This window comes from Pristiophorus japonicus, chromosome 3, assembly GCF_044704955.1.
Source record: "Pristiophorus japonicus isolate sPriJap1 chromosome 3, sPriJap1.hap1, whole genome shotgun sequence".
NCBI classification, from domain to species: Eukaryota; Metazoa; Chordata; class Chondrichthyes; family Pristiophoridae; genus Pristiophorus; species Pristiophorus japonicus.
The window spans coordinates 293,114,125-293,131,838 of NC_091979.1; the positions used below are offsets into that span (position 1 = coordinate 293,114,125).

Consider the following 17,714-nt stretch of genomic DNA (forward strand, 5'->3'; position numbering starts at 1 on the left):
TGGGAATTGGTGTTCCACAGTGATCAGTGCTGGGACTGTTCATCATTTACATAAACAATTTGGACTCTGGAGTGGGGGGGGGGGTAGATGTGAGAGAGAGTCTGGCTATTTCAAAGTTTGCGGACCTCACCCAATTGGGAGATATATAGGGAATACCGAGGAAGATTGCGATATAGTACAAGAAAACATTAATAAACTTTCAAAATGGGTGTGTAATTGGCAAATTAATTATAGATAAGTGTGAGATGGTGGTTTTTGGTAGGAAAAATAAGGAGGCCATTTACTCCTTTGAAAATAAAGAGTCTAAATGGGGTAGAGGAGCAAAGGGATCTAGGTACAGATACACAAATCACCTAAAAGTAGCAACACCGGTTAAAAGGCCATAAAAAAAGCAAACCAAGCAATGGGGTTCATTTCTAGAGGGATAGAATTGAAAACCAGAGAAGTTATGTTACATTTATATAAAGCCTTGGTTATACCACAGTTAGAGTACTGTGCACAATTCTGGTCTCCAGATTACAAAAAGGATATACAGGCATTGTATAATGTACAAAAAAGATTTACAAGGATGATACCAGAACTGAGGTTATAACTAACAGGAAAGACTGAAGAGGCTTGGGCTCTTTTCTCCAGAAAAAAGACTGAGGGGTGACCTGATAAGAGATCTTTAAAATTATGAAGGGGTTTGATAGGGTAGATGTAGAGAAGAATGTTTCGTTGTGGTTTGATTTTTGAGGACCAATGTGAGACAGTATAAACAGCACCCATGCTGATGTAAAAGATGGCAGGTCAAGTAGAGATGAGAGAAGCAATCTGTCAATGATGTGATAAGTTGCATCAATGATGAATTTGCTGAGAACACTTACAAACCTAAATCTGTACTGAAAATGCTCGCAACAACAGCATTTCCCTTTGGAAAGTAAGAAGATGGCAGTATTTATTGTGCTTTCCATGCTGTACATTAAGAAGCTGGATCAATGGCCATTGAACTTCTGCCTCAGCTTGACAGGCGCTGTGTGATTCCCGTGGTCATAAAGTGAAATTCCAAAAGTATGGTTAAAAAGATGGTGAACATAAGAATTAGGAACAGGAGTAGGCCATCTAGCCCCTCGAGCCTGCTCCGCCATTCAACAAGATCATGGCTGATCTGGCCGTGGACTCAGCTCCACTTACCCGCCCGCTCCCCGCAACCCTTAATTCCCTTATTGGTTAAAAATCTATCTATCTGTGATTTGAATACATTCAATGAGCTAGCCTCAACTGCTTCCTTGGGCAGAGAATTCCACAGATTCACAACCTTCTGGGAGAAGAAATTCCTTCTCAACTGGGTTTTAAATTGGCTCCCCCGTATTTTGAGGCTGTGCCCCCTAGTTCTAGTCGCCCCGACCAGTGGAAACAACCTCTCTGCCTCTATCTTGTCTATCCCTTTCATTATTTTAAATGTTTCTATAAGATCATCCCTCATCCTTCTGAACTCCAACGAGTAAAGACCCAGTCTACTCAATCTATCATCATAAGGTAACCCCCTCATCTCCGGAATCAGCCTAGTGAATCGTCTCTGTACCCCCTCCAAAGCTAGTATATCCTTCCTTAAGTAAGGTGACCAAAACTGCATGCAGTACTCCAGGTGCGGCCTCACCAATACCCTATACAGTTGCAGCAGGACCTCCCTGCTTTTGTACTCCATCCCTCTCGCAATGAAGGCCAATATTCCATTTGCCTTCCTGATTACCTGCTGCACCTGCAAACTAACTTTTTGGGATTCATGCACAAGGACCCCCAGGTCCCTCTGCACCGCAGCATGTTGTAATTTCTCCCCATTCAAATAATATTCCCTTTTACTGTTTTTTTTTTCCCAAGGTGGATGACCTCACATTTTCCGACATTTTATTCCATCTGCCAAACCTTAGCCCATTCGCTTAACCTATCTAAATCTCTTTGCAGCCTCTGTGCCCTCTACACAATCTGCTTTCCCACTAATCTTTGTGTTATCTGCAAATTTTGTTACACTACACTCTGTCCCCTCTTCCAAGTCATCTATGTATATTGTAAACAGTTGTGGTCCCAGCACCGATCCCTGTGGCACACCACTAACCACCGATTTCCAACCCAAAAAGGACCCATTTATCCCGACTCTCTGCTTTCTCTTAGCCAGCCAATTCTCTATCCATGCTAATACGTTTCCTCTGCGTGTACCTTTATCTTCTGCAGTAACCTTTTGTGTGGCACCTTATCGAATGCCTTTTGGAAATCTAAATACACCACATCCATCGGTACACCTATATCCACCATGCTCGTTATATCCTCAAAGAATTCCAGTAAATTAGTTAAACATGATTTCCCCTTCATGAATTCATGTTGCGTCTGCTTGATTGCACGATTCCTATCTAGATGTCCCGCTATTGCTTCCTTAATGATAGCTTCAAGCATTTTCCCCACTGACCAGCTAATAGTTATCTAAATTAGGTCGCTCGCCTCTGACATTTGGGTTGCTACCACACTGGCAAATGCTCCTAAGTTAAAGGCACAAGGAGGCGGGATGATGGCGGGTTCCTGACCCGCTATGATTTATTTCCACTCTTAACCCTAATTCCCCCACCCTTCCAATCCCTCACGCACGCCAGTGGAAAAATTGCGGCCAGCGTTTCAATTTAGCAGTAAAATAATGCATCTGGAATTATCCTAGTGTTATAAAAAAGCATGTGATGCAATCCTATGGGAGATCAGTTGGTATATAAAACTAGTCCAGCATGCATCCATCACACTTGCAGATGCAAAATGTTTTTTTGAGAGAGAAACCCAGTCATTGACCTGCAGCCTAAAATTTATGAGCAGTTAAAACTGCTGTCGAAGTTTGAATGTGAAAGACTTACCCCTGATTTAGAAGATAGTTTGCTGAGCATTGTATAAGTCACGTTACCATGCCATAATTTACTATTCCATATTTCTAGTTAATAGTCTGGATTTATAGTAAATACATCAGACAGATGGATAATGAAGACCTTATTTGCATTGGTTCAAAAGTGTAGTACTAAGTTGCCTCTTACTGATTTTAATTTCAACTGGATTGCAATTGTTCTTGTCTGTTTTTTCTTTGAATACAAATTTGGATTTTTCTTATCGCTGTCTAGATACTTGATTGATGTAGAGGGAATGGAGCCAGAAGCAGCAATTGATCGTAGGAATTTTTTCAGTTTCTAAAGACAATAATTTCTGATTGATAAAGTTAAACAGAAAATTGAAACTCCTCTCTCTTTTTTTTAATAAAGTTTTTAACAGTGCTCGTGGCCACAAAATGAACGGAATAGTATATCTTCGTGACCTGCGAACAGGACCAAAAAGAAGGTAATTATGATATCTCCATTCATTTAGGTCTTACAACTCCCCTGATTTAGTTAAAACCAACTTGATTTTAAGGTAGGGATCATGAGGCTGATCTGTGCTTTCAGCCCTTTGCCCTTATCTGGTTATCATGTTAAATGTGTATTGTGTTATTGAACAAATAATTGTCTTTTATTTTGCACATGGGATAACTTGGAAGTTAGAATGGGTTATAATAGTTTTTTGCAGACTTGTTACACAACTTCTATTAATTCAATAAATGTTGGCATTTAAATTCTCCCCACAACTGAGATCAAACCTAGATTTCAGTGTTTTTCAACCCCAGGCACATTATATGGGGAGGATCACTTTAGAGCTTTAGAAATAAAATGTTAGCCAACCCCATCTCAAAACACAATTGTGATCATGAGCTGTTATGCAAAATAAAAGCACACTTTACTGGTGCAATGGCTATGACATGAACCAACCTTCTGTAAATGTAGTTTCTTCTTGGGCAGTCCCTCGGAGTCGAGGATGACTTGCTTCCACACTAATGAGTTCTTGGGTGTCTGATGAGACCAATGCGGGATCTACAATCTCTGTCACAGGTGAGGCAGGTGGTGGTTGAAGGGAAGGGTGGGTGGGGTGCTTGGGTTGTCGTGTGCTCCTTCCGCTGTTTGTGCTTGGCTTCTGCGTGCTCCTGGCGAAGAGACTCGGTGTTCGGCGCCTTCCCGGATGCTTTTCCTCCATTTTGAGCGGTATTGGGCCAGGGATTCCCAGGTGTCGATGGGAACGTTGCACTTTTTCAAGGATGCTTTGAGGGTGTCCTTGAAGCGTTTTCTCTGCCCACCTGGGACTCGCTTGCCGTTTTGGAGCTTAGAGTAGAGTGGTTGTTTTGGGAGTCTTGTGTCGGGCATGCAGACGATGTGGCCCATCCATCAACTGATCGAGCATGATCAATGCTTCGATGTTGGCGTGAGCAAGAACACTGACATGCCAATCCTGCCAATGGATTTGCAGGATCTTGCAAAGGCAGCATTGATGGTACTTCTCCAGTGCTTTGAGGTGCCTGCTGTACATAGTCCATGTCTCTGAAGCATATAGGAGGGCGGGTATCACTACTGCTCTGTAGACCATGAGCTTGGTGCCGGGTTTGAGATCCCGGTCTTCAAACACACACTTCCTCAGGCGACCGAAGGCTGCACTGACACTGAAGGCGATGTTGGACTTGCAGGGTAAGCCTGCTAATGGAACCTTTTTGAGACATTACTATTTAGACCTTTTTGCTTCAGAGGATACATGTTGTGACGCTCTGTGCTTCAAGTTGCTCTTAACATCAAAACAGCGGTCCCAAATTTCCCCAACTGCTTAGAGCAGCGTAGTTAGACATGGTACGTCGACTTCGTGGTGGAGAAAACGTGGCGCAAACTTAGCGGGAAAATTTGGCTGCTCTTGGATCCTTGTGGTCCCGTGGCGCTGCGAAACGTGCGGGGGGGCGGAGCTTGGGTCGCGCTTGCTCAGCTCAGCGCAGCCGGTGGGGTGGGGGGCGGGGATTGGGCCCAGCGTGTCTTTGAGTGCCGGCACGAGTCGCATGTCCATTTGTGTATGCACAATGGACCAGGAATCTTGGCAATCGGCCATTTAAAGGGAGAGCATCCTCAGTGCATCAGCAGCATTGGCAGTGGGCCATATTGGAAGGTAAGGTGTTAATATTGATTTTTGGGTGGCTGAGGGAGTGGAAAGGAGTGCTGCATAGGTGCATGCAAGGTGAGAACTGTGTTTTTTTAACATTACCTGAGTGTGAATCCGATACACCAATGATGCAGGAGCATGCAACAAGAACGGAGAACTTCTAGCATGAGGAAGTGTAGAAACTAGTCACTGTCATTGAGGACAGATGGCAGGAGCGGGATATCAATAAGAGTGGTCCTACAACAACCAGTCTCTCCTGAGATGCAGCCTTCATCAGATGTACATCAGGTTATGTCATCGGGTGAGGAGACCAATGCCCTTACCCGATCATTCATGGCTACCGTCGGTGGGGTGCGTGATGAGGTTGTGACACTGTCGGGAGAAATGTCAGCACTGAGACGGGAACTGAGGGCGGGCATGTCGGAGGGAATGCAAAAGATGGCAGAGGCCATGAGGGAGCTAGCTGCTGCAATAAGGGCACACAGACCTGACAATCAAATGCCACTCCCATTGCAATCCCCACACCAGCCTCTGTTGAGACCCAAGCTGGGCCCCCAGCACTCCCCCCGCCCCCCCCAGCCCACCACCATCACCGCTCCTATGAGGAAGTGCACGTTCCCCGATATGTGGGTGAGAGATGGGTGCAGCCTTTCTTTGCTGTTGTTGTTGTTGTTGAAGTGCATTGTAAACTTTCCAATGAAATTTTTTGCATTAAAACTGAATCATGTTCCATTATCACCACACAACATTTAGGAACAACTGTTTTTTAAAAAAAAACTAGTCGAGGGGCTAGCCCGGTGCGTTCTGCATTCAGCAAGGCAGAACTGCTCTATTTTCGGTAGCTGATTTATCTTTCTTTTATTTTTGATGTCATAAAGATGTTGTGCTGAAGTTGTTTTGATTTTGTGCTGATGCTGTGAAGGTGTTTAGTGCTTTAGAATCCTCTAACTCACCTCCGACCCCTCCCTATCTCTGGCTACCTACGCTGATTTCTTAAAAGGTTTTTCTGAGCCTACAAAAGTGGCCACATATACTGGCCTAAGTTAGTTTGGAGTAACTTTTAGCTGGCCAAACTTGCTTCTATGGCCAAAACAGGCGTAAGTGGCTGGTCACGCCCCCTTTTGGAGAAAAAAAACGAAACTTAAAAAAAAATCTATCTAACTAACTGACTTACACTGGAGCAAGTTAAATGGGGAAATTTGCGATTTTTAAGTTACTCCAGAAAAAGCTACTTGCTCCAAAAAAAGGGGGGCAATTCCTGGGGAAATTTGAGCCCATTATTCACCTTCATAGGTTGCTTTTATTTTCATATACAAGTTTGAGATTGCTTTCCTTTATCTGACCTATTTTGTGGTATCCAATCTAATAGTTCTGCTGAGACTGTACTTTAATGGTGAGCTTCCTGAGAAATTAGCTTGTATGTCTGAGCTGTGGACTGATTGTTCTGCAGATTATTGAAGCAATGTAATATTTTGAGTTGAATGTGATCTCATTACTGTGCAAGGTACTGAATACAATTCTAATTGTGCAGTTGCTTATAAAGTGCAGTTAAATCTGAGTGGAGTAGTCATAGAATGCATGTTACTAGATTACTTGCATTGTTTTTAAAATATATTGTTTTGTAACTGATACTCAGCACAATAATTAAATGTGCCTTGTGGAGATAATGGGGCCAGTTTTCACTTGGGAAAATTAGTGTTAACGGGGCGGTAAGGGTCTGAAAATAGGGTTGGTAGCCTTACTACCCTGTTAACACCGATGATTGATGTAACTTCTAGAGGCCTACTGCCTTGCAGCGGATAGCTGGCCTGAAACCAGTGGTAAGCCTCTTTTCTATACAAATAGAGGTCCTTATGACGTAGGAAGTATTCTCGTAGCAATTTTAAGGGACACATAGGTGGATCTTGCAGCACGAAAGCTCTGCCCATGTGTACTGGAGTTCCGATCAGAAAACGGCCAGAAACATATTTTTTAAATTGATTTTAAAAGGAGAAGTAGCAACGTCGGCCGTGCCCTATCTAGGCGAAGCATGTTCTCTCCCCCACCCCCCTTCCCGAGCACCTACCTGTGGACCTCTGCCGGCATCCCAACTGGCCAATATTCCTGAGGCCGACAAGAGTAGCAAACCGCATCAGGATTCCTCGTCTCGCCTGACAAATTTAAATGAGACCGGGGCCTCAAAGTTGCAGGGACCTCTTCATCGCTGCAGGCCGGACAAAAGTCCAGATCAACCCTGTTCTCTCTAACTTTGCAGTAGCACCTATTTTATTTTTTTAGTCTGTTACTATTAACTAACTTAATTTCCTCCCATTTACTTGACCAGATCAGTCTTGGAATGATGAACCTAAATGGGTTTTTTTATGCACTTTTAAAAATAAAACACACAATCATCAGCTGTTTTGTTCGTTTTGTAGTAATATGGGAATGGATGCATTTTCTACGGAGCCGGAGCCGGAGCCGGAACCAGTGAACCCTCATCCACGTGACTTTGCAGGGTAAAGAAGCAAGTTTATTTCATATACTTTTGAAACAGTTAAATATAAATATGACACATTTTAGTTGCAGCATTTGTTGCTACATTCTGACATTTATATTTGATCTAATTGCTGTATTATTTGATAGAACATTAAGTCCTAATATTCATATACTTGTATGGTCTTTCCTGTACCTTTCTCAACTTTTTTTGTTTTTCCTTGATAATATGAATAATGTAATAGAACAAAACTATTGGAGTTTTGATGTGCATTTTTTTATTTCAGGTTTGGTTCAAGATTTGAACTCCCTTATGAATATGTACCTCTTCCTGCAAACAACTTTGACCATTCCTCTTATTATGCATGGAATGACAGGTAATTGGTGTGGTCCAGCAGTCATTTTGTTAGTTGTCAAAAGTATGAGTTTTTTGAAGATAGAGATTAATCTGCTTTTTTATGAAATAATAGTTTTTCAAAACTGAGTCTAACTGGATAACTTGTAACCAATGAGATGTCTTGAATTTCACATCAGCCTCATCAGTGGAAATCAAATGTATATTTCACAAAGGCATTTAGAATGTTTAATATATTCCTGTTTAAACAAACACATACCTTGTATAAGCAGAAAAATTGTTATAACTCAGCATTTTTGAAAATACAGAAAATATTTTCACGTTTAGCTATCTAGGTAGAACAAAGGGCTGGATTTTCGGTTGAAGTCAATTCGGGGCATTAATCATGGGGTGGTAATTATAGCCCCTGAGAAAAGTTTGCGCCTCAGTCAGCAAAATTCTTCAGCTGGGCCCTGAGTGTGGGGCGGAGCGCTACACACCTCCTTTAGGGTGCAAGGCTAGCTGAGCAACTGAAAATCCATTGCTACAGAGCCAGCCTCATAGCGCCCTAACAGAGGCTTCTGTGGCAAAAAAAAAATCTCAACTTAAAAACACAGCAAACATTCACAATACCTTAAACACCCCACAATAAGCTAAATCGCAAAAATAAAACTAAACAAAACAATCAAACTTGCCTCATTCACCAATTCCATCACTCACCGCCGCTGGGACAGCTCCAATCACCTTGTTTTTCATGCAGTCCCACCACGGCATGCTACAGGGCGCTATAGGGTCAGTGCACAACAAATTTCAACACTCAGTCGAAACAGGTGGCATTGCACGCCAGCGCAACATTCCCGGGCGGTACTGCTCTGCGCCCTCGCATAACTGGCAACAAATTTGTCGGCTGCAAGCTGGCCACTCAACCTGAAAGCATTTCCTCCACCATGACCAACCCTCCGGGGTGCAAACAGAGGCGGCAACATAACGAAAATCCAGCCCAAAGTGCCTTAATTGACATTATTTTCTCCATTCCATGCTACTGTGAATAAGCCCAAATCAAATTGCCCAATAATGATTGAAATATCAATTAGACCACTGGCAAGTTCAGGGGAATTCTAGTCTCCCTCGGCTGATTTTATTTTATTCTTATCTCCCAAATTGACAATGGAAAACCCATTAGTATTATCCCAACAAAGCTACATAAATATCCCAAATAGCTTTACTACTGCTATTGACTGCTAAATTTAGTCGAGCTCCGCATTTATGCTTCCCAACACCAACTGTTAACTTTCCATCAGCACTATAGACTACAAGGCCGTTGCTGTACTGTGTGACTGTCTGCCCAATATCAAGTTCTGTTAAGTCAGAAATGTTCTGCAGCACAACATTGAGAAAACCAAAGCCTTCCTTTTTGGTCAGCACCCATAGAAACATAGAAATCAACAGCACAGAAGGAGGCCATTTCGGCCCGTTGTGTCCACGCCGGTCGACGAAGAGCCACGCGCCTCTTGGTCAGCAGCCCTGAAGGTTACATATCATCACATCACAGGCGGTCCCTCGAACAAGGATGACTTGCTTCCACAAGAGTTTGCAGATATTTCGACGAAGGACCCGATGTTCCAGTCCTGAACTCCAATTGAGGGTGTGGAAGCTGCCTGTGCGTGGATTTTTTTAACGTGTGGTGACCGTTGCACATCAGTGACCAACGGGCTTGACAGGCTTTTATCAGTGGCAAGGATTAGCCAGGACGACTGGAGACCAGCTCTGCTGCACGGGCCTAGTGCACACACATATCGCAGTGTGGGCTGGCCTGTGCTGCCCCTGGGCCCTCAGCTCTTCTGGGCCCCCATACCGTCATTCGCCGCATCTCTGCCACAATGTTCCAGGGCCCGGCACTCCAGCTCCATTTACAGCCTCGACCTGCAGTGGTGGTCTCTCACAGGTCGGGGCAGCCCACAATGTTCCAGGGCCCGGTGATTAATTAGAGAAGGAGAGGGGGTTACATACAAACCTATGAACAATGGCGGAAAGGTAAAGAGCATCCGGCCCAACCAGTCCGCCCCACACAACTGCGACATCCTTTGCACCGCAACATTCTACACTCTACCCCAACCAGAGCCATGTGATCTCCTGGGAGATGCAAAAAAAACAGATTTAAAAACCCAGGCCAATTGGGGAAATAAAATCTGGAAAAATTCCTCTCCGACCCATCCAGGTGATTGAAACTAGTCCAGGAGATCAACCTGGCTGTATTCGATTCCCTGTAGTACTTGCCATCGTATCTGCGCCAGCCAAGATTATCCAGTCTAATCCCATTTACCAATCTAGGTCCATAACCCTGCAGGTTACGGCGCTTCAAGTGCCCATCCAAGCACCTTTTAAATGTGGTGAGGGTTTCTGCATCCACCACACTTCCAGGCAGTGAGTTCCAGACCCCCACAACCCTCTGCGTGAAGAAGCTTCCCCTCAAATCTCCTCTGAACCTTCCACCAACCACTTTAAAACTATGCCCCCTCATAATAGGCCCCTCCACCAAAGGAAATAGGCCCTTATTATCCACTATATCAAGGCCCCTCAAAATGTTATACACCTCCAGTGAGGTCTCCTCTCAGCCTCTTCTATTCCAATGAGAACAAACCCAGCCTATCCAATCTGTCCTCATAGCTAAGATTCTCCATTTACTAAGCATCCCAATAAATCTCCTCTGCACCCTCTCTAGTGCAATCACGCCCTTCCTATAATACGGTGACCAGAACTGCATGGAGTATTCCAGCTATGGCCTAACCAGAGTATTATACCATTTAAGCATAATCTCCCTGCTCTTATATTCTATGCCTTGGCCAAAAAGGACAAGTATTCTGTTGCCGCCTTAATCACCTTATCCACCTGAACTATTTTCAGGGATCTGTGGCCAAGCACTCCCAAGGTCCCTTTGTTCATCTACACTTCAAAGTGACCTACCATTTAATATGTATACCCTTTCCTTATTAGCCTTCCCAAAGTGCATTGCCTCACACTTCTCTGAATTAAATTCCATTTGCCACTGTTCTGTCCACCTGACCAGTAGATTGATATCCTCCTGCAGTCAATGACTTTCCTCTTTATTATCCCCACACAGCCAATTTTAGAGTCAGCTGCAAATATATTTATCATACTCCCTATATTCAAATCTAGATCATTGATGTATACCACAAAAAGCAAGGAACCCAGTACTGAGCCCTGCGGAACCCCACTGGAAACATCCTTCCAGTCACAAAAACATCCATCAACCATTACCCTTTGCTTCCTACCTCTAAGCCAATTTTGGATCCAACTTGCCACTTTGCCCTGGATCCCATGGGCTTTAACCTTCGTGATCAGTCTACCATGTGGGACCTTATCAAAAGCTTTGCCAAAGTCCATATACACTACATCATATGCACTACCCTCATCGACCCTCGTGGTTACCTCCTCAAAAAATTCAATCAAGTTAGTCATACACAATCTTCCTTAACAAATCCATGCTCTAATAGACCCTACCCTTTCTTAAGTTATCCTCTTGCTCTTAATATATTTATGGAACATCCTTGGCTATTTGTGGCTCTGTGTCCCACTCACAAGCTGCTTGCTCTTACGCATTTGTGTGTAATCTCACCGATGTGTTCAAACCGGAGTTGAGATTTATAGAAAGATAGACATTTCAGTACCATCCTTAATTAGCCCACACATTTCTGTGTGTCACCCATTAACCCTTTTTTAATTTCCTTTTATAATGTTTCTATCAGTTAGTGGTCCCTATATATTTTACTGATGTTCCTGAAGTCCTCCTTTCTAAAACAAAGGCAAAATGCTTAAGTAAAAACAGAAAATGAAAGTACACAGCAAGTCATCCAAATGTAAACCTGCCTCATCTCTGATCTGAACATTGACTGTAGTAACTTCAGACCTTAGCTGTATACTTCATTTCTTTACAGCGAGGGTTCTTGTGATGTGGGGTGGGTCTGTCTGTGTCGAGGTAATAAGGAGCTGAATTGATGTTCGGGATGTGAACCCTTTGTTGGTGCTGACAGAGCCTTGCCTGTGTTGGCCTCATTATATTTTTTCTCTTGGGACTGGCAAACCCACTTTCGGTGGGCCAAAATCATCATGGCCTACTTGCAGCCTGGCTCCCTGCCAGGTCCTTGTGCTCAGAATAGTTGGCATCTACTGCAGACCTCTTCTGCAGCAACAAATATTGGCTGCCATGATCAAGGCTTGCTGGCAGTTTTTGGAGAGCATTGATTGCACTTTATGCTTTTTTGCTTGTAAGAAAAGAACTGATGACATCTAGGATATTCTCTAGTTATTACCCTCCTGATTCTACAGGTTAATGATTTGGGCTTAGTCTTGGAAGTATTTGGAGGATATTTCCCTATGAAGACCTTACAAGTTGGGTAATGTTTATTTCTTCTAAGTATGCTTGATGCACATATTTGTTTGTCTCCAAGCTGCCATTAGATGGCAGGGTGGAATGTCCAAAGCATAACATCTTCATTTATTTCAAGAACTTCAAGACTATAGAAAATGTTTTAGTTGTAAAACTGTTGATAACATTGCATTACAATTGGAATGCTAAAAACAGACCAAGTAGCTAACAAAACAAGGATTTAAAAATAACTATATTAGTCATTTTTAACCTTGGGTTATATTTTAAATATAACCCAAGTTTAAACGGGTAGAGTTTCCGCTTTGGGCGCAATTGCTGATCCCGGCGCAAATTGTGCCTGTTTTGAAAAGTGTTTCACACCCCCCCCCCAAATTTCCGCTCACTGACTTGCATATCGGCAAATGGAATCTCTGCAATGAATCAGTGCAATTAGGCAGTGTTTTAAAACTTAATTTTTTAATGCTTTAAAAATATTTCCTTCATATATTTAAAAATGGTAACTTGGTGAAGTTTGATTAAAACAGCTGAAAATAGGTTTACACAAAAAATAAATATTCTCTAGAGTTTAGAAGAATGAGATGTGATTTCATTAAAACATACAAAATTCTTACAGGGCTTGACAGGGTAGATGCAGGGAGGATGTTTGCCATGGCTGGGGAGTCTAGAATCAGGGGTCACAGTCTCAGAATAAGTCAGCCATTTAGGAGTGAGATGAGGAGAAATTTCTTCACTTAGGGTGGTGAATCTTTAGATTTGTCTACCCAAGAGGGCTATGGATGTTCAGTCATTGAGTATATTCAAGACAGAGATCGATAGATTTTTGAACATTAAGGGAATCCAGGGATATGGGGATAATGCAGGAAAGTAGAGTTGAGGTAGATGATCAACCATGATCTTATTGAATGGTGGAGCATGCTCAAGGGGCCAAATGGCCCACTCCTGCTCCTGCTCCTAATTCTTATGTAAGCATTTTTTAATCTCTGTGAATCTACCACGTCTGAGTAACTTGATTTTAAATGACCGAAATTTGCTTTAAAAAAAATATAAAACTATTTTCTAGTTATATTGGGGTTTTTTAGTCCATTAAAACAAAAATCACATTTCAAAGCTTTTAAAACATACCTTTTAGTGTCCTTGCACCCAAAAGACCAGCTTAATTTTAAAAGCCCCACAAACGAGCACAATCAGCAGAAACTCCCAATGGTGATTAATTCACCCTGGGAATGTGGCCAGTTTTGTGGCAGGGCCTGCTTCTAGCATGATGTTTTTAAAACTAGCGGAAACTATCTTTTCCACAATATTTTGTGCTGATTCTAGCCGAATTATGCCAATAAAACAGTGCAGAAAACCAGGCCAAAATATCAGCAATGTAGATGTTAATGAAATACTAGTGGTAATTTTACCTGTTTTTTAAAAAATCTGTAGATCTGTCTGATCTGCAAACTGGTATGGAATGTATTACTCAAATAGTGTTTTTTAATAATTATCCTCATTTCATATAGGGACAGACCACCACCACCTCCACCATCGCTGTCTCATTCGGTTCTTTCTGGCGAATGCAGACGTTTTCCTCTCTTTGATGACTACTCTCCAATGGAGTATGATGGACGTTCCAGGTAAAAGAGTAGTTGGGTGTCACTTGGAATATTTCTTTTCATTTAACAGCTGTAATTGCATTTAAAAATAAATTAATGTTGCCATCCTAATATCTTTATTCAGTTAATTAGATAACAAAATTAATGCCAAGTTTTCAAAATAATAGTGCTATGGTGTTCTAATTCATTTTTTTAACTAGGTCTGGACATTTCAGCGATCATAAAGCCGTGGGTAGTTCAGAAGAAAGTTTGCATGGTGAGCACAGCAGATACACACCTTATTCCACAAGACCACCAATACCGGCTCCAGATCACTTCAGACATGATTTTGAGAGGAACACTTTTCTAGATTCAAGCAGAAGAGGACTAGAACCACAAAACTTTGTTAAACCTTTTACACGAGATTACAATCATGGCCAGCCAACATGGTATGATTCCCACTTGGGTGAAACCGGCAGTGGCAGTTTTGATGAATTTAACCCATTCACACACAGTGTGGATAAGAACAATTATGACTTCCCATTTAAAGTGGAAATGCCTACAACAACTGGCTGGCAAAAGGTTCACTACTATGAGTGGGACTAAATTGCTGCAACTTTAACATGTTTATAATGTATTGCCTTTTCTTTGTGGGGACTGTCATTTTTCATTATAGTTCTAGACTTTTCATCATTGTTCTTTTTGCAAAAATGAATATTAAATACTAAAGGACTACAAACTCTTAAAATTAGTTTTACTTTTTTAAGCTGGATACAAAAGTCCATATCCAAAGTGAAAAAATTTTTTTGTTTATATTTTCATTTTAGGGGGAAAAAATCTCTCAAACAAGATGGCAGAAAACAAAAAAAAATTGCAGCTGTTTGCTTAAATTTGTCTCCAAAGCAATTATCCAGATCAACCCTTAGTCATAGATATTTTTATTCACACGAGAACCGCGATTTCTACACACGCGGCGGGATCGATGCAGCCAGGGTTGGTGGCGTCTGGAAAGCCCGCTCCTGATCGAGTTCACTCTCTCTCCCAAATCTTCCAATGATTGGGCTTGTTAAGCCCACCCTGCGAGCTTCCCAGCCAATTAAGAGGAAGCCGGTTTGATGACCCGTCATCAGCCGGTTTGCTTAAAGGGACCATGCCCACAATGGTTTTGACAGTTTTCTGTCACTGTTCTGCAGCATTGAGGTGCTCCAAACACTGAGAAGCACTGCACAGAAGTGCACGGCTGCACCTAGGCTCTCCCATGACTCCCTCCAGATGCTTATGGAGGGAGTCGCAGCATACGGAGAGGGTCCTCTTCCCTTCCCATGGGCAGAAGAGACCTCCCCAGGACCTCCCCAACGCAGCCTGGTTGCACATTGCACAGAAGGGCACAAGCTGGGACATCATCAGGAGGACCAGGCTGCAGTGGCACAAACCTTTCAATGATCTTAGTAGATCACAAAATGTTATTGCAAAGCCACACTCAACCTCATCCTGCTGTGCCACTCATCACATCCCCATCACTCTGCCTTCCTTACCCTACTCCTGCAAATCCTTACTCACACCAACTTACCTTGCCCCTTCACCCATCCCTGTACATTTTCCATTCCCCATTTCACTAGCCACCCCTCTCACACTCCCTCATCTTTGTCCAATCATACCAACTAACAACACACAAAGATAGACACTTGGGTCCTTTAGCCAATATTCATGTATAGCTAATGTGTTGTCAAACATTGAAATCTTTATTTTCAGCACTTTGCTTTCTTGGTCAGATTTGTGGGCACCTTTTGGAAGTGGTTTAGTGAGTTGTAGTGAATGGAGAGACATAAGGGTATCCCCACAATGGTGATGAGTGTGAAAAGAATGGGTTGAGCATTGCAGGGATGCTTTATGGGGTGGTACCAACCTGGTGCATCATGTGGCAGTCAGGGTGCACAGCATGAAGTGAAGTAAATGTGGCCATGAAGAGGCCATCACTGGCCTCCCGGGCAGCAATGTGGTGGGGTGCTGATGCCCTTTGTCCTGTGCAGCATCAGGTGATTGCAGAGAAGGTTGCTGTTGGTGATGATTGTGTGTTCAGTGATAATGTTGTGGCATTTCGTGGTAGGATTCTAAGGACCAAGGTGAGATTTTTTTCAAGGGCACCGATGCTGCTGGAATAGATGGCAGGTGAGATTGAGATGACAGAAGCGCTCTGTCAATGGTGAGAGGTTGCTCCAAGGAGGTGACAGTGAATAGAGTGTTCACCTCAAACACTTCCAACCTGCATACATCTCAAAAGTCTCTCCCAAAACATGAAGGCTTCAGCTTTTTGACATTGGAAAGTGAACAGCTGTGAAATGGTAGCGCTTATACCACTTCTGCAGCTGTCAACTAGCCATAGTGATGGAGAGTCGCTGAGAACTTGACTCCATTTACCTGGTGTGAAACCCGAGGCACGGCAAACCCATCAAAAGGTTGGTAAAAGTACCTGCTTTAAACCAACTTAACTACCATTTAAGTACCTTTTTTTAATTAGTAAATTACCTGTCCAGCCACTTGCTGTCGGGTCTGTGGTCCGAACGCAGATATGACAGTTCAGAAACTCCCACGGAGGTAGGTTTAGAGCGGGATCCTGACCCACTGTCAATCAGCAACATTTTGACAGTGGGCCCGTCTCCAAACCCGCACTCGCAGCGCTGGGAAGATTCCAGCTGAGAGTTTTGAGCACAGCTTGGTGAGGACGAGGTGGCTGAATCTGCTAAATGGTAACGGGGAAAGCCCAATGAAGAAGTATAAAAATGTTTTGAAAGGCAATTTGGGTGCCTTTCTATGGAACAGAAATTATTGAACTGTATAGTAAGCAGGTGGTTAGGTGAGTTTAATCTATCAAAAAGGCAGGCTTGTTGGACCAAACAGCCTTTTCAGTTCTTAAAAATGTCTACATTCAGCTAACAACGTGAGTTCAACTCAACAAGATGTTTGATGTTTAGCATGGGAAAATATGTCCAAAAAATTAAAGACAACTATTTCTTTTAAATGGCATGTTAAGTTTATTTTATATATCATGAACCAAAGATGCTACATAAATCCACACTGATAATACATTGTTGGGGTATGCATGAATGTATACTGCAACAGCAAACTCTGCATTGGTGATTTCTATATTATGAATACCAGTACTGTAGACTTTTTCAAATATTGTTTGCAACTTTGAATAGCGCATTTGAATAGGAAATCCTGAAACCTGTGGAAGAGGTAAAAAAAAATGATAAATTGCCACAATAGATGCTTGAATTGTGTTTCACAAATCAAAACATTTACTCCAATTGCAGAAAATTGAGTTGGCAGAAAACAATATGCCATATATGGTGCTGACATATATATCCCACACTCTTTGTAACTATCAGCTGTAATTTTGCACACCATGATAACTTGCTGAGACCCAGTAGTATTTTTTTCTAAATTTTCTTTGAGAAAATAATCCACACCAATATTTTGTCAAGTTAATAATATACAGTCTTGTCACACAACATAGTACTTGCAGAAAACTACATTAGCACATTGGGAACATGAGTAAAAAAGCATAGGTTACAACATGGAAATAGGCCATTTGATCCAGCTAATCAATGTTGGTCTTTACGCTCTGTGAGCATATAGTTGTATTTTCATTTACCCACCCTGTTCTCCTATCCCTTCAACCCCTTTTCTTTCATCTGTTCAATCTAATTTTGAATGTTGACCTAGTTGTTGTAACTACTAACCCTGGAAGTGAATTCCACAGCCTCACAAAGTTCTGTGAAGATGTTTCTCATGCCCTCAGTTCTAAAATCTATTACAAGTACAGCGTTGAAAATCCGTACTGCTCCGGAATCCGGACACCGGGACAATCCGTGGCAGGGTCGTCCGGAATCCAGAAAATGTTCCGGAATCC

The 17,714-nt window shown here is 42.5% G+C and overlaps 2 protein-coding genes across 3 annotated transcripts in view; one reads left to right on the forward strand and one right to left on the reverse strand.

Moving 5' to 3' along the window:
* The window catches only part of LOC139260326 (RNA/RNP complex-1-interacting phosphatase-like), a 62,109-nt gene extending 47,569 nt beyond the window's left edge, over positions 1-14,540 (forward strand). The window contains exons 6-11 of one of the 2 annotated variants that reach the window (XM_070876805.1): positions 3,132-3,178; positions 3,270-3,345; positions 7,428-7,508; positions 7,773-7,862; positions 13,730-13,843; positions 14,023-14,540. In XM_070876805.1, the coding sequence (XP_070732906.1) occupies positions 3,132-3,178; positions 3,270-3,345; positions 7,428-7,508; positions 7,773-7,862; positions 13,730-13,843; positions 14,023-14,407 (793 nt within the window). In that variant the 3' untranslated portion in view covers positions 14,408-14,540. Of the gene's footprint in view, positions 1-3,131; positions 3,179-3,269; positions 3,346-7,427; positions 7,509-7,772; positions 7,863-12,166; positions 12,236-13,729; positions 13,844-14,022 lie in introns of those variants that run through there. The other variant, XM_070876806.1, reaches the window with a different exon arrangement.
* A 2,298-nt stretch (positions 14,541-16,838) lies between these two features.
* Positions 16,839-17,714, reverse strand: part of LOC139255875 (protein CC2D2B-like) — a 558,271-nt gene continuing 557,395 nt past the window's right edge. The window contains exon 40 of the mRNA XM_070874046.1: positions 16,839-17,027. Within this exon, the coding sequence (XP_070730147.1) occupies positions 16,839-17,027 (189 nt within the window). The remainder of the gene's footprint in view (positions 17,028-17,714) is intronic.